Source organism: Carassius auratus, chromosome 30 (genome assembly GCF_003368295.1).
Source record: "Carassius auratus strain Wakin chromosome 30, ASM336829v1, whole genome shotgun sequence".
NCBI classification, from domain to species: Eukaryota; Metazoa; Chordata; class Actinopteri; order Cypriniformes; family Cyprinidae; genus Carassius; species Carassius auratus.
This window is the reverse complement of record NC_039272.1, coordinates 20,798,228-20,814,863: the sequence shown is the minus strand read 5'-3', so window position 1 is coordinate 20,814,863 and position 16,636 is coordinate 20,798,228. Positions and strand designations below refer to the sequence as shown.

The 16,636-nt window shown below is 37.4% G+C and overlaps 1 protein-coding gene across 6 annotated transcripts in view; it reads right to left on the bottom strand.

The window, feature by feature from the left end:
* The window catches only part of LOC113049604 (ephrin type-B receptor 3-like), a 48,322-nt gene that overhangs the window by 19,126 nt on the left and 12,560 nt on the right, over window positions 1-16,636 (bottom strand). For all 6 annotated transcript variants that reach the window (XM_026212092.1, XM_026212088.1, XM_026212093.1 and 3 more), the window contains exon 2: window positions 3,947-4,011. In XM_026212092.1, the coding sequence (XP_026067877.1) occupies window positions 3,947-4,011 (65 nt within the window). The remainder of the gene's footprint in view (window positions 1-3,946; window positions 4,012-16,636) is intronic.

Here is a 16,636-nt window from a genome sequence, read left to right as displayed (position 1 = left end):
ATAAGTTGCATCAGTCCAAAAATACGTCATGACGAGGAAAAAAAACATATATAAGTCGCACTGGACTATATGTCACATTTATTCAAGACCAAGAGAAAACATTACCGTCTACAGCCGCGAGAGGGCGCTCTGGGGTAGGCTACAGGAGCACTGAGCAGCATAGAGCTAATTTTACTATTTTTATTTAGAAATGTAACTATATTAATTTTTACAATTATTTATTAATGCCACACACACACATACCTAGTGCCTTATGACTTAAAATATGAGAGTGGTAAATGTTACAGACATGGAACTGTTCAGTCTATTATTGATTTTAATTTCCACTTCACTGTTATCCAAAGGGACAGAACTATTTGCACTGTATTTATCAGTGGGACAATATTCATACAATACTACAACCTAGAAATAATTTGCAGGTCTCAGCAGCACGAATTTCCCCAGCTACATCTGATTCAAATATTATGCTAATTAACAGTGAGCGTAGTTTCAGACATTTCAGTGCTTCACTCGCACTGACTCTTATTCTGCCTGAAAGAATGACAAGACCGAGCTGAAGGCTGTCAGATGAAAACCGATCCGATTCGACCAATCAGATGAAAGCAGCATTTCAGCTCCGCCCACAAGTGCGAATGAAATATTGAAGCCATAAACCGAAATGATCAAAACATACACGGACCAACTGTCTTGTCCATGTTGTCTCACTTGATTGAATCCTCTTCTTGAGACTTGAGTCTCTGACCGTCTGTAAGCCCCGCCTTGTGCACACAATGATTGACGTGGCGCGAGGGCGGGGACACGTGATCGGCTCGGAATGCATTTTCAATGTGCACATTGAGTTTTGCTACATTCATTGCGGGACACCGAATGAAAATGCAATCGTAAGTGTCTTGACTGTGAGTGTTAATGCAATTAAGAAAAATAGCATTTAAATGATCATTTTGCCACAGTTTTTGCTTTAACATGTTAGACATATCTAATCATTTCTGTTATACATTTTCATTTTAATTTTGCAACTTATAAAGCGTTAAAATTAATATTCATTTTACATTTTAAAACTGGTGTAGTAAATGGCAAATGAAAATTATGTAATTTAATTTTCATTTTCATTTTGCACCAAACGTTGCACAAATGTATTGGAAAATGTAAATGTAAATACAGAAATGCATTGCCATTTTACATATTGCATTGTCATTTTGCATATTACATCCCAAATTGAATAATGCTACCCATATGCTTCCATAGTTTTGCTTGTATAGCCTTTAATTTTTGCAGATCTAAACAAAAACATACATATATATATATCAGAGATGCTCACAAGTCTCTGAGCTAGAGTCCAAGTCAAGTCTCAAGTCTCTGAGCTAGAGTCCAAGTCAAGTCTCAAGTCTCTTTATTATATTAAGTCTCTGGTTATAATAAATGTTGCATCACGTACAGCGACCCATCCAAGCTGCTTAGAACACTGCTATATATAAGGAATTCAAAGCATGTAATATGTTATTATGACAACTCTATTTATTAGCATACAATATCAACTTTGATTTTGGTATATAATCAGTGTAAACAGGCTATTGCAACATGACAAAAACACCAAGAATGCTTTACTTTTAAGTTAATATCTGTATTTTGCATTTATGGATTCAGTAATGACCTTCTGTCTGTCCTGGCTGTATAGCTGCACACCTCTTGTCTGGCTTAAGAATGAACAAAGCTACGCTGACTTATGTTTTCATACAATACCTACTCACAAATAAACATCAAAAACAAAGCCGGCTGCAATGAATCATTTTGATACATTTTGATAGAGAACCAAAAATATTTAAAGTAGATAAAATTAGAATAAATAAAATGGAAATGTCTACATACTATTACTACTGTAAACTTTGCAAATAGGACATCAGCCCCTTCAAGTCAATGAACAATAACAAAGTGGGCTGCAATGAATATCTGTGCAAAACGTCATGGCTCCGCTCCTACCCAATGACAGAGGCATGCAGGTTTTTTTCCACTGGAGTACTCACGTGAAGGATGCGTGCACAACTAATAACTAATATCATCACGCTATAAAGGGTTGGCCTGCGCTGGGTGCGCCCCTCCCCCTATAACTGTTCTGTCTCGCGGAGGAGCTCATTTGTGTGCATCTGTGTGAAACACGCGCTCTGAAACACGCATTGGAAAAAAGAGCGACAGAAAGAACGGCTCCCCTCCAGCCGTGACTCGGCTCCCATCGTTCATGTTTATGAGCCGTTCAAAAGAATCGGTTCGTTCGCGAACGTCACAACTCTAACAGCGAGCTCATCTGACGTTTACTAAAAATTAACATTGTTCACGAGTCCCGGAGCTCGAGTCCGAGTCGAGTCTGAAGTCTTTCGAGGACGAGTCTCAAGTCGAGTCTGAAGTCACTGTTTGTGCGACTTAAGTCGCACTCGAGTCCGAGTCTCAAACTCGAGTCCCCATCTCTGATATATATATATATATATATATATATATATATATATATATATATATATATATATATATATATATATAAATATATATATATATATATATATATATATATATATATATATATATATATATATATATATATATATATATATATATATATCTTGCATGACAGAGAGCAGAAGGGAAAGAATTGGGCAATGTATATTGAGAAAGGCGACATCTGTTGGGGTGTAATGGGGCTGTTCTTGGGCCCATTGTGCTGGTGAGTTTTAGTGCTTTAATGGGGGCGAGGAGGGATATTTACAAGAATAATATATGGATGGGGAAGGTGAGAGGCCAGTTGATTTGTGTCTTTGGGGCTGCTCTTGTGCCTCGGTGCATTGGTGCTAAGTTACTCGGAAGTAAAGGTTTTGGGGAGGGGTGACTGCAACAGCTGAGATGGTGTAGCTGGGGGCAGGAAGGGGGCAATGGACACATGCAGGACCCTAAAGTAGAGGGTATAAGAAAGAGAGGTGAAGATCTAAGGAATTAGGCAAATCTCTACAAAAGAAGTAAGAAAAGGCAGCAGTGTCTGGGTATTGTGAAAGATATACCGAGCAAAGGATACTCCTGCTCTGTCTGCCAAAAACTTGTGGGCACAGATTTGACTTTTGGAGAATGAATGTAACACGGCTTGGGTGAAATCTGATCTGGGCCTAGCCTTTATCTGATGGAACTCAGAGCTTCCTGTGTTCAACACACTATATTTGAACAAGAATGTAATTGTACCTTTTAAAATACTTCTTGATTTAAAGGTTCTATAGCGATGACATTTATGAGAGAATATCACGAAATCAGGCAGGAACATGTGCCAGTCATTTTCAACCCTACAATGAATGATTTCAATAGAGATAATAAAGAAATGTTATTGATGACAGTGAGTCCGATTTTGAGAGTTTGTACTTTAACATAATTTTAATGTCATTACTGAAATGGAGAAAAAAAAAATGTAATGCAAAATAAATAAATATTCTATTAATTTACAAAAAAATTATGGTACTGAACATTTTGGAGGAAATGTGCTTATTTGACATGAAAATAATGTCAATATGCCCATAAAAAAATAATAATAATACAAAACCAAATAAAGTAAAAATAACATTAAACAAAAGCGGAAAGAAATAAACGATAAAACAAAATAGTAAACAAAGAAAGGAAAATCAAAACAAAATGTTTCAACAAAAAAGTAAAAATCAACACAAAAAAACAACAAAACAGAAATAAAACATAAAATGGCGAAACAAAATAAAATCAAAATAAAACAACAAAAACAAAACAAAACAAATAAAATAACAAACGGGCCAGTTAGTTTCTTTATTTTATGCTGAGGTCAGATGTGACCTGGAGATGATATTTGGAGATTCACCCCTGTAAACTTTATGTGGACTGAAGCAGTGGATCATATAAGCAGGATGGGCTCAGGTTAACCAAAGTCAAACACACAAAAGTAATAACTCACCCCAGTTTCAGGATGTGAGGTCCATGCGAGTTCAGTGGTGGCCCATTTGGTGTCCATCAGTGTTTCTGCAATAAAACCAAGAACAAGAAAAGAGACTCAGTTTGAGGAACGATATTAGCCTTAACAACAGACAAATAAGGGAAATACACGGAAATGGAAAACCTTGGGAGGAAGTGATTTCACACTGTGCAGGATGAGCTAAGCAACACACATCTGTCACTGTCCATACTGTAAAAAGGTATTAATGCATCGCGGTAAACTCAAGGGGGCAGGAATGGAGAAACGCTATCATGCTAATCAACAGTGAAAAGACGGTAGAAAGGCGAAACAGCTTTGTGGGTGATCCAGAAGGCATTGTCAAAGATTTATGACAGCCCTCCTCTAATTAGATTTAATTAGCCTCGTATTTGCTGGGTGGGAAAGAAAAGCTAAGTGTTTTTTGAAAGACAACCCGCTCCCTTCACACACACACACACACACACATACACACAAAACATCCACACACTCGCACCCTTAAGCTAGCAGCTGTAAAACTCAAGAGGATATATAACAGAGCAAAAGAGTTCTTGAATAGCACCATAAAACTCACAAAAGTAAGATCTTCACAATTTCCTCACTACCCAATATGCTCTGCCTGTCTGTTTTTCCTGATTTCATCCCACCAGCCATATGGGCGGCTCTCTGTTTTTATTATAATGAGCCTAGACTACCAACATATTGAGCCAGACCATTTGACCTTCTGCCACCTGCTTATATATCCTGGCCGCGGTTACACTATATTTGACTAAATTAGATGAATGGGAGAATATAAAATAAATATCAGAGTATGTTTCTTGTCCTAAAAGTGAGTGCTAAACACTGTTACACCTGCTATTAACAATTATACAGGATGTGAAAAGTTGAAGTGCTTGTGACCATAAAACAGAATGGTTACTGTTGTAATAAATACATAAAAATGATAAAGAACCATAAAATGATAATAATTATAATCATTTTCAGTAAAGTTACAATATGATTATTTATTTGATTTTCAAACATTACACCAAAAAGCTTTTATTTTGGCGGAAAATAAAATGAGCCAATAAAATTCAACTGCAGCCATTACGACCACAATATTGCGATTTTGAATTGTTTAATTATGCAGAACAATTTGCATTATTTGCACCTTGCCAGTGCATCCTGATGTGTCCCGGATGACAGCGAAAGACCGCCTACTCACCTGTCAATCAAAATCATACGCATCACTCTGTCTAATTTGACTGAGACGGATGTTACTTCCAAGTTTACATTAGTTTTATCTTCACCACTCATCTTTGTAAACACTCTCGAACTGGAAATATCGAGCTTGTTTGTGCCTACACGAGAAGTTTCAAACATGTAGGTGTTTGTACAACAGTTCGAGACCAAGTCTAAGGAAGCTGTTTACTCTTCAGATAGGTCTGGCCATTGATTGTCCATCAGGATACCATGCGGTGCGTCCGGACCGTCATATTGTGTCACTGACTGACAGGTCCGCTCTCGTTATTTAAAAGAAAGCCATACGTCAGCTGCCAGCTGTGGCAAAGCTAGCAAGCCCTAGCGCAAATAAAACATAAGGCAAACCCAGAGAAAAAGGGCTGAAGTGAAAGCAAGCTGTGACTCAGTGAAAGTTCGGGAGCATGCGGAGACTGACTGCGGCGTTCTGCAGCCTTCTGTTTTGTTTGCGTTTTGTAAGCTGTGCTGAAAAACAGCAAAGCCGAGCATTGTGTCAGCTGAGCACGCTTTTAGATGAGGAGGCAAGTCTCGGCTCAATGAGAGAGCGAACGCAGCGGAGGGCGAGCCACCCCTCACCCCTCACCCCATCCCGCCGCAGTCAGGGGGGCGAGAGGCCATGCCCTCAATGCGACAATTCATTCACACCCCAGCATGAAGCCCACAGCAGCACCGAGCCTCCATCACGGCCCACAGACCAGCTCGCTACTGTTAAAATGGCTCCATACAGGGAAAGTTTTGTGTAAGCGGCAGGGAACCGAAACGCTTGTTTCCTGTTTCTCTCAGTTTTGAGGAAAAGCCTAAGAATATGGGTGTTTTCTGGCAGGACGGCGAACCTGATTGACGGTTGAAGAAACCTCTCCCTTGCACAAGCTGAATGTTTTAGTGCGAAGCATGGGCGAACTTTAGGCAATAAACCCAATGACACACCATAAACTTAATTTAGTGAGGCAGAACTTTTTATGAAACTTGAGAAAACAGCCTTGACACATAAATTAACTGCCGCAAAATGAAACGCAGGTTTCCTTATTCGCCTCATGTTGACTTAAATGTCATAAAATATAATGTAATAGTTTATTTTATTATTTTTTTTCTATGTAAAATACGTAAGTATAAGAAAATACTAACAGTATACTACATAGGCTACTTAAAGGGGTCATTTGATATGATTGAAAATTTTTCCTTTCTCTTTGGAGTGTTACAAGCTCTTCGTGCATGAAGAAGATCTGTAAAGTTCCAAAGACTAAAGACTAAAATCCAAAGAGATATATTTTATAAAAGTTAAGAGTCCACCCACGCCTACCTAAAATGGCTCGTTCTAACACACCCCCACATGTCTACCTCACGATGTGGGAAGGTTTGGATAATGTCCCCCAAATGTTCACGCAAAGAAAGAAGGTGTGACTATTATTCACGCTGTTCTCGCCGCTGCCATGTTGTGGAGACGCTGTTTCGTTGTGAAAACGAAACTACTTTGCTTGGTCTTCTAAAGAGGACACAACTAGAAATCACTAGTTAAGTTGTATTTACAACAATGTTACAGAAGAGTCCAACCCAAATATTCAGATGTGTGCTGCGCATTTTACTGAGGATGACGACTGTTTCCTGGGAGAGAAGACTACAATGCCGGTGTCTGTTTCTATAAAGTGGGGAACTTCACACTTTACAAGGAGCACTTGTACTTCTTGTACTTGTACTTGGCACTTCTGACTCACGGTCTGTAAGTAAGTTTTCATATTTAAAGAATTTTCCACTGTTTGTCGTTTCTCCAATCAAAAATGCAGACATGGTTTTATGTTAACGCGGCATGATACACAAAGGAATGCATAAAAACACAGTATAACTCATTATAATCAGTTATTTTGTCCCCATTGGATGCAATAAATGTCTTGATTGTAATGGGTTTTGTTGTTTTAGTCTCATCACCCCAGGAGACAGCATCACAGTATGGCAAGGGGCGTAACATTTCCGTCACACGCTTGAGGTATTCGGCCAATCACATCGCACTTGATGGCTGGCCAATCAGAGCACACCTCGCTTTTCAGAACGATGAGCTTTGTAAAAATCAACACGTTTTTTATTTATTACTATATATATATATTTTTTTTACTTTAAACCAAATAAACACATTACACCAAATACACAAAATAATGTTCTTCTTAGCAACGTCATATGACCCCTTTAAAAGCAAAGAGTAAACTACTATTTATTTATTTATTTTTTATAATAATCTCTATGGGACCTTATTAACATATTTATATATGTCCATATTTATATAATGTCTAATTAATAGGGATATATATACACACAAATCCCAGGAATTGTACATATTTAAGGTTAGTAAAACACATACTCAAAACATCATGATTGACAGAACATGAATGTGCAGTCAGATGTTTAGGAGGAAATATGGAAATCGATGTAAATTACTAAATGATAAGTCAGTGTTTTTGGTTTAAACATTTATCACACAAGTTGCATGACATGCACACAGTCAAAGCCAAATTCCCATTATCAGAGTTGCATGTTAAAAACACACACACACACGTTTATTGGTGTAAGAAAGGTCAGCTCTTCCATTCTAATCCTCTAATGACAGGGCAGAACTAATAACAGAGGAAGACAGAGAAACACTTGAGTCAACACACACACACACACACACACATTCTGCTGGTTTACGAGTGCCTTAAAATATTTCTTTGTTCCAGAAGGCAATGGTTTAAAGAGGGGTATGTGAACAAAACCAGCTCTATTGATACAAAGAACGTTCGGTGGATTTAGAAACTGAGTCAGTAGTGTGTGGGCAGACAGGTGAGAGATTACTGCAGGATTTCTGCTTTCAGCTTTACCCATTCCTTTATTTTTTTATGTCGTTTGGATGTTAGAATATGTGGAAAGTACAAAAAATTTATAAATAAATAAATAAATCCCTGTGAAACAGCAAAGACTAGACCAGGAGAGTACAGATTAAGGACTAAAAAGAACAGATTTTACATATAATTTCACATTTCATGAAAATTAAAGGACCAATGTGTACTTTCTGCTTCATTACTGCCATCAAATGGAGCGGCATAAATAAAAAATGTTGTTAAACCAGTTTTCTGATGACTCCTCACCTGCCTCATTGGTCAGTCGAACTAAAGACCCCGCCCCACACCTATGCTATTAGTTGAGACAGTGTTTCTCTGTTTATAATTATACATATTTTCCTTTCTTTTAAATAAGTGTAGAATTTCTGTATATCCGGTAGTGGAACTTATAATCACTCTTTCAATCACAATCTACTTAATTCAAATAGAAAAATAAATAAATAAAAAAAATACATTAATGTAATTTTTTTTCTTCATAATTTTCATAATTTTCAATAATCATTTTTTTCCATAAAATTCTATTTGTATTGTTATAAAATCCATTCACGAAAAACGATATATTAATGTATAAATATATACTATACAATTTAAAGATATTTCTTTTAAATATATAGTGTTTTTGTTTTTTTGTTTTTTATAATGTATGTGTCCACAACATATGATAGAACAAAACAAAAACATTGCAATACAAAGCACTTCCAGTATACATATCTGGTGCGTCGAATGATGCACTTGAATCACAACATGCAGCACTTTAAAAAGCTCAAAGGGAAAGATATTGATGCATAGTGTATGATATCTGTGTAGCAGTTTATTGAGCCTTTTCTTTTAACAGTTTTCAATTTCAGTTACTGTGTGTATGAAGAGCATTTTATAGTCTTTTCTAACTCCCATGTTTTGTTTTAACAGACACCCGGTAGGAATTGTCACGATTTAGAAACAACAATAAACTCCAGCAAGATAAAGTCATTTTATACAAAATCATAGATATTTATCTACAAAAATAGTAAAATAGTGGGATCACTGGATGATCTTGGAGACATTTGTACCGAGCTGACCGTCACATCCGGATGCGACCAGGGAATGCTGACTGACAGCAACAGCGGAGAAAAGAGTTTAGGTGAACTTTAAGTACCTAAATTCATCTGCACAATATAATGCATACAACTTTTGTGATCTATAGTGTTTTTATGACTTTTGTGCAGCTGAACTGTAACACAGAATATATTCACAATATCGGATTTCTAACCGATACCCAATCCGGCAAACAATGGAAGTATCGGATCCGATACCCGATATGAGAATCAGATTGGCGCATCCTTAAATAAAATCTATTTCATTGTAAAATTTCACACTTTTTAAAAAAAGTGTACTTGAGTAATTGTATTCTAGTTATTAAATCAAACATCATATTCATTGCATTCAACTTTCAGGAATAATTCATTGTTATCTGGAATTCCCAGATCTGTCTATTCCATCTTGCATCTATGCCAGTTTTGTCTCCAGCTATGCCGTTGTGAAAACGTACCGAAACTGCAGGCCCGGCGAAGAAAATAAATAAATAAAAACTACATAAAGAATGTTACTCTCTGTCTCCAAACTCTTGAGCTCTGTTTTGCCACCCAACATCGAGATGTGTCCACAGAGAGAGGACAACACTGCATTAAACTTATTAAAGCTATTAGACTGACTGCTTTGTGTGGGCTTTTGTAGCTGCTTTTATTAGCTCTTCGGGGGGGTTAGGTGAAGCAGCAGAAAGTGGGGGAGAGAGTATGGGAGAGAGAGGGAAAGTCGTTGAAAGAGGATGGAGGGGGAAAGGGGGGATCCTATTTAAATTGAAATGTGGTGAGCAGCCCGGGCTTTTGTGCCACACTGGAGTGTGGTGATTAGAGGAGAAGGCTGCTTTTGGTGAGCTGGGGTGCAACCTCTAATTGGTCGACGCTTCTTGATGTTGGTGGCTGGATCACCAACACCCTAAATCCTCCATGGGAAAATCATGAAAGGAGTCTCCTCATCCCCATCCGTTCGCTTGCCATCAGTCACGGCACAATGATTGTCACTCTCCAAGCCATTTACGTACTAACAAGGCTCACTGTCAGTGCTCCAGATGTAATGTTCATTTCATGATGGATTTACCATGATTTTTAACCAGTAAAATTGCCTGAAAAGTCTTTGCTGAATTTGTAACTGAATTCGAAACTTTAGGAAAACTCAGCCTTCTGACACTTGACTATTGTTATGTCATGCAAAACAAATTTGTGCTAGCTACATATGCAGTTCAAGCTATGAATTTTATCAGTATGTGCTCAAGGAAAATCTACCACTTGTGAAAAAAAAGTGCATTTTAATTGTACTTAAAATCTTAAAAGTATACTTTCCCACAAAAAACTAACAAGCAAACAAAAAAACGTGTAAATAATAAAGTATTAAATATTAAATAAAATGTCTATTAAGTGCTCTTAAATAAAGTACTTACGCTTCGGTACACTTAAAATTAATTGTTTTACGTTAAGTAAATTTTTTAACTCATTGTTTTAATAATATTCTGTAGTGCTTTAAAGTAGTAAACTTATTTTGATGTTGAATAGCATAATATTAAGTTTGTGGTACTCAGTATTGCATTTAAAGTGAATAAAGTTAAATGTACTTCATTTAAGTGCATTACATGATAACAAATGTGTAAATAGAACTATATTCAAATACATGACATATACTATTTTCAATAGGAATTACGTTTGGTATATTTTAGTTTACCATAAATGCTTGTCAGTATATTCAATTGTAAACGTTAACCATATTTCAAAGACAGCAGAAACTTATACAATTTCATATAAAGATGCACTTAAGTTCTACCTTTAACTAAATAACTAACCTGAGTGATTTGTTCTTTTTGTTGAATTGCATTTGGTCAATGCCCAAATCTCAAAGACACCAGTTACGATGACGGCATTTGACAGGAAGGTGACAAAAAGCATAAGTGTGCCTGCTGCATTTTTGTTTTCGTGTTAATTAGTTCTTCAGCTGACATTGGAAGATGTTGGGATTAGTGCGAGGTCTTAGGGGGTCTGATTTTGAAGTTGACATCATTAAGAGAATGGGGTTGTGAAAAATGAGTTCATTTGCTTTGATCAAGCAGAGCCAGTCATGCTGTTCACGCTCACAGACAGCACAATGAGGAACACATCAGGTTCATACGGCGAGCAAAATATGAGCCACTACTGAGATGAAAATTCAAGTCTTGATCGTTTTTGCATGAACCCCGTAGTGCCTTCCAGATCCAGTTTCAGTCACAGTCACGGGCATTGCACCTCTCCTTACCCAAATGAGTTCTCTTTTCTTCCTTTTTCCAAGGCCTTTAATTACAGAGAACAGTCAATCTGATGAACAGGCAGCCCCTGGGGCGACTGTCTGCTAACCAGGTGTGCTCAAAATTCTGCATTCCCAGTGTCTAAATGTGCGTCCCAGTTACTAGCATGTCCAGAGCTCCTAAAGAAATTGGGTGATCATGTCACTTGTTTAATGCATTGAGATCTTCCCAGTGTCCCTTTCTCCATTTGAATAACTCGAGACTTGTAACGCATTTTCATACTCATTTTCATATGGGACTGACTGGTATTCTACCCATAAAATATGCATATTAGTACCTTAGAGTCGTAACAAGGTGCACTATGAGTGTTTTAGGGGTAGATAATGTATAACATGTCTTTTTAAAGGGAATAGGATAAGGGATAAGCTGTTATATCCCAAAAGGTAAACATTTTTCGGATGTGTATGTTACAATATAATAATAGTGTAATAAAGACATTATAACATGTTTTACAAAACATACAGCATTAGGCATTAGAATTTCTAGCGAGAAACCACTGTACACCCAGAAAACAAGAGGTACAAAAGCTATAGCTGGGGTAGTACCTTTTTAAAAGGTACACTTTTGTACATTATTTATCCCTATAACATGCTTATTAGTACCTTAAAATGTACAACTAAAATAGGGGTAAATAAGGTGCAAAATGTCCCTTTTAGGGAACTGGGCCAAGGAATAAACTCTTCTTCCCCAGAAGGTATCATTTTTGCAATTTTTTCTCTAAATGTGTGTATGTATTACAACGTTATAATACAGTAATAAACATATTATTACATGGTTATACACCTTATAAAACATTGTAATCAAAATATCTAGTGAAAAATCACTATATACTCAGAGAAAAAGGTACAAAATTTAATATATATTTTTGGACCTCGTTTACAACTGGAAGATGCATATTAGTGCCTTAAAAGGCACTACTATTAACTTTCATGGGTAGATAAGGTTAAAAAAAAGTCCCTTTTAAGGAAATGGTAGAAGGGATCCATGATATAAAATGACTATTGCATTCTGGCCACCTATGCACATTGTGGTCAATCGCCATGAATTCGGCATGCGTCCCCTGAAACACTTAGCGAAAGAGTTTCAATACTGTACATCAGTTACTCTGTTGTGGCTAGACAGGACACAAGATGCGTTGAGATGGAGATAAAGCACGATCAGCTATTAATGAGCACTTAAGCTAACACGCTGGCGTATTCTGATACCAAACGTTGATCCAATTACAGATTTCACACTAAACGGGAGCCGTCTGTTAGACTCACATCGCTGCAGGAGTACAATCAATTAATGTGTTCGTGTTTCTTCTTGTAGAGCCGAGGTATTGTATGGCCTCAAGGCAAACAAGAATGCTTAGGCCTCGTCTGTGTTCATAATTTTAGTTTAGACTATTTGGTTAGAAATGACTCAAAAGTGTTCCCCACTAATCAATATCTACCAAGACTTTCATTTAAAAGCTTATGCTCTTTTTGGTTTTCCAATTCTTTCTTAAAAACATTTCAGTATGATGTCTTCACCTGCACGGATGCTGCAGGCATCTTTACACAACAGTAATGATAGTGTTTGCTGGTCAGAGAGAACGACAGCTGTACTTTCATGATGTATGATGTGTTTCATGTGGATTGCTAGTCTAAAACACTAGCATAATGCAATTTATGCAACGAGCGTTTCTGTTTGGGGTTTTATACATAATTATAAAAGAAAACTCTAAAATCAGAGTTTAGACACACAGAACCCTAAACAATGTGAAGGAAAAAAGTTGGGAGATGGGAAAAAATATATATATTGCAATGCTTTTGCATTCTCTTGCCTCACCTGAGGAACTTTGCATAATCACAAAGATTTGTAATCAAATCACAAGTTTATTGGGAGAATGCAAACGTTTTGTGAGTTTCTCTGGGGAACACAACAATTTTGAACATAAATTTCTCAGGTTTTGTGCAAAACCTTTGTGACTTCGCAAAGTTCATTTGCAAAAACGCAAACATTTTGCGAAAACGCAAACTTCGCGAAAACAAACATTTTGCGAGACAATGTTTCTCGTGTAAATGAAAAAGAATTTGCGCATGACTGCAAAGTTTGTTTGTGAAAACGCAAACATTTGTGAAAGAATACAAAAGCATTTTCTCTCATATATAAAATTCCTTATATTTTAGTTATTATTTTTTATATAAAATTCCTACGTTATAGAATGTCAGCACAAACATTAAAAACAAATGTTAATGTGGTGATGGAATGATGTAGCAACCCTAAAAACGTCACAGCAACCTAAAATATCCTACATTCTAACGCTTTTCAAAGTAGCCATCTTTTCAGGGGTCTCAGCCGCTCTTTCTTTCTGTCTTTTTAAATGTTTAATTCACACCTTTTCTACCTCTGTCTTATTTTCACGAGTGTCTGAGGGTGTATCTGTCAACAGGAAGTGTTTTGACAGGCCGACGCTGATCACAGCCATCCTTTCCATCCACTTCATTCTCTCTGATCCCCCCATATCTCTGAAACCCCTTCTCTCTTTTTCTCCCAGTCTATCATGCTCTCCAGGTCTCCATTACTGTCAGCGGGGAGCAGGGCCAGCTAGAATAAATACAGATGACTCAACGGACTAGTTGAACAGTGCAAACCAGTGACAGTAAACAGATTTACAGAAGGTTTAGACGAGGGGGAGGCACACTTTGACTCCTAAAGCATCTTGTAAATGGCACAGAGAAAATAATAAAACATATGTTTAGGTCACAAAAGGTCATAGTGATGCAACCCAAGCAAAGAGTACCGCAGAAGCTCCAGTTTGTTTTATTGTGTTTCATACACAGAAAAGCATTCTACTCTCTCTCTCTCTCTCTCTCTCTCTCTCTCTCTATATATATATATATATATATATATATATATATATTTTTTTTTTTTTTAATGAGTGGACAAAATTGCAATCCAATCCATCGAGCATGATGAATCCTGCCATTGGCTGAGACTAGTGTAAGCACATTTTAACCAACAGTCAAACAGCTCTCCCTAATCACGGTAACTATGTTTTGATTGATTTTCTCGTTCTGGTTGAAATTCAACTCAGTCTGTAATAAACTGCCAGGAATGCAAGTCTGCCAATACCAAGAGAAAATCATTTTGAGACTCTAAAATATGACTCCATGCTCTATAGAGAGCTGAACGCATCATTACCCACTACTCATAGTATCAGTCAAGCTATGTCCCAAGATCTGGCACAAAGTACTGATGGAGATCATAAATCAAAAACAACCTGAGTGCACTGGCATTATTCATATGGTGCTATTGAGGCAGTACTGCCATGAAAAGTCAACACATCTTTGTTTAATGGACAATAACAGTAAAAAATGAAATTGGAAAAAGAAATCAACCCTAAGAAATTTTCACTGGATTAACGAGTGCGACAACTAGCCCTGGTCTCCAGGGAGCCATGTGCCCTCCCACAAAATTCTGAATATGTTGGTTTTGGAGGTATTTATATTCTTCTCCTGTGTTTTGTAATCCAGGCCAAAGAACGAGGCAGCAGGCATGTCCCTATACCTCCATTCCAGGTTCATTATAGAGGTATTTTGGCACTGCGCTGCCCACTGGCCTTGCCTGTCAGCTTCACAGAGGAGCTGTCTGTTGTAGATGCTGTCCAGGGACTCATCTCCATCCTCCAACATCCTAAGCTTGCGTACTAGCCTCCCTTTGACACGTTCATTATGCTACTGCAGAGGCAGACAACATACATCTAGGCTAAATATATGGTAATGGCACGATCCCTGAGGACCACTGGAAGGCATTCGCCATGCTATAACACTAAGGAGGTACTTCAGACTGTGGCGGATGTTGAAATGCCCCCAAACCCTCATTTTTTTCCAACTACTTTTACCTTGAGATAAGATGTTTGCGAAAGGATGCTGAGGATGATGTCAAAGCTGACTTCAAGGATTCTGATCAATAATGGCATGGACACAATGGGAAAGTGAACAGGTAACACCTCTAAAAACATTTCAAGAAATTTGAAAAACCTTGGGTTCATCATTGCAGTCACTCAGAAGCATCAATAAATGTACTATGCATAAACATAAAGGCTTTGGTTGTAATTTATTGTGCCATTCTGCTTCAAATGATGTAATGAGATATATATGTCTGGGTGAAATTACTCTTGATATAGTCATTGGCCAGACATACAGTGCAATTTTACAATGTAAACATACAAATAACCTCTAATGGCTGTTAAATATGAGATTTCTGCTTTACATCACGGGGCAGCTGTTTGTTAGCGGCTACTGGACTGATGTGGTCCACATTTCCAACGTTCCAGTGGCTTTTGATCACTTTGTAATGTTCCAAATATGTTGAGGTTCCTTTGCATTTCTTGAGAATAAACCCCAAGCTGCGAGAGCAAGATCCCTGCGAACTTCCCAGTGCCATCACCTATTAGCACTGGCAGCTACCGCTGAGGACATGGGAGCAAACCTGTAGCTCAGTGTCATGCCGCATGCTAATTATCAGGATGTGTTGTGGTTTACCTGCTAGAACAAAGAAAACATGTCTAATGGCTTCAACTACACCAAGCATAATAGAAGTTATTATGTTAAGTTCTTTGGACTTTTTTGCATTTCTTGCTACATGTGACACATTAGCCTGAGTCAGCGCAGGACTTTTTCAACTAGCTCCTCTCATGTTAGCTCATTAGTCCCAGAGCCATTCGTTAATGTTTACCTGCCCACTTATTATCTGGTTCAGGTCAGGATGGCAACAACAATGAAAAGTTAAGCAGTTACCGACAGGAATGTGGATGGGTAGGGCCTTTGTGACTGTTGAGCCGACAAATAAATCCACAGAAACAAATACACACCCAAACAGAGTTTCTGAATATGTTATATATCAATACTGAATATGACTAAAAAGCATAGTTTGGAACTGGACATTTCTACCAAACTCTGACACTTTGGAAATATGTCATTAACAAAAAAGTAGGGTGCAGTGATATATACTAAGAATTGTACTTGTTTGGCAATTAGTCAACGTATGCTCCATGGAAAAGCATGCCTCTAACTACAAAAAAAATTACCTTTACATACAAATCACTGGAGTTTCCAGCTGAAATATGTACGTATGTATGTATTTCTGACATAGTAAAATGCTCAGGTACGACGACTGTGAAACACGATAAAAGAGCTCAAAGACTTGTCTAAAATGGCAAAGAAACCATTCTAA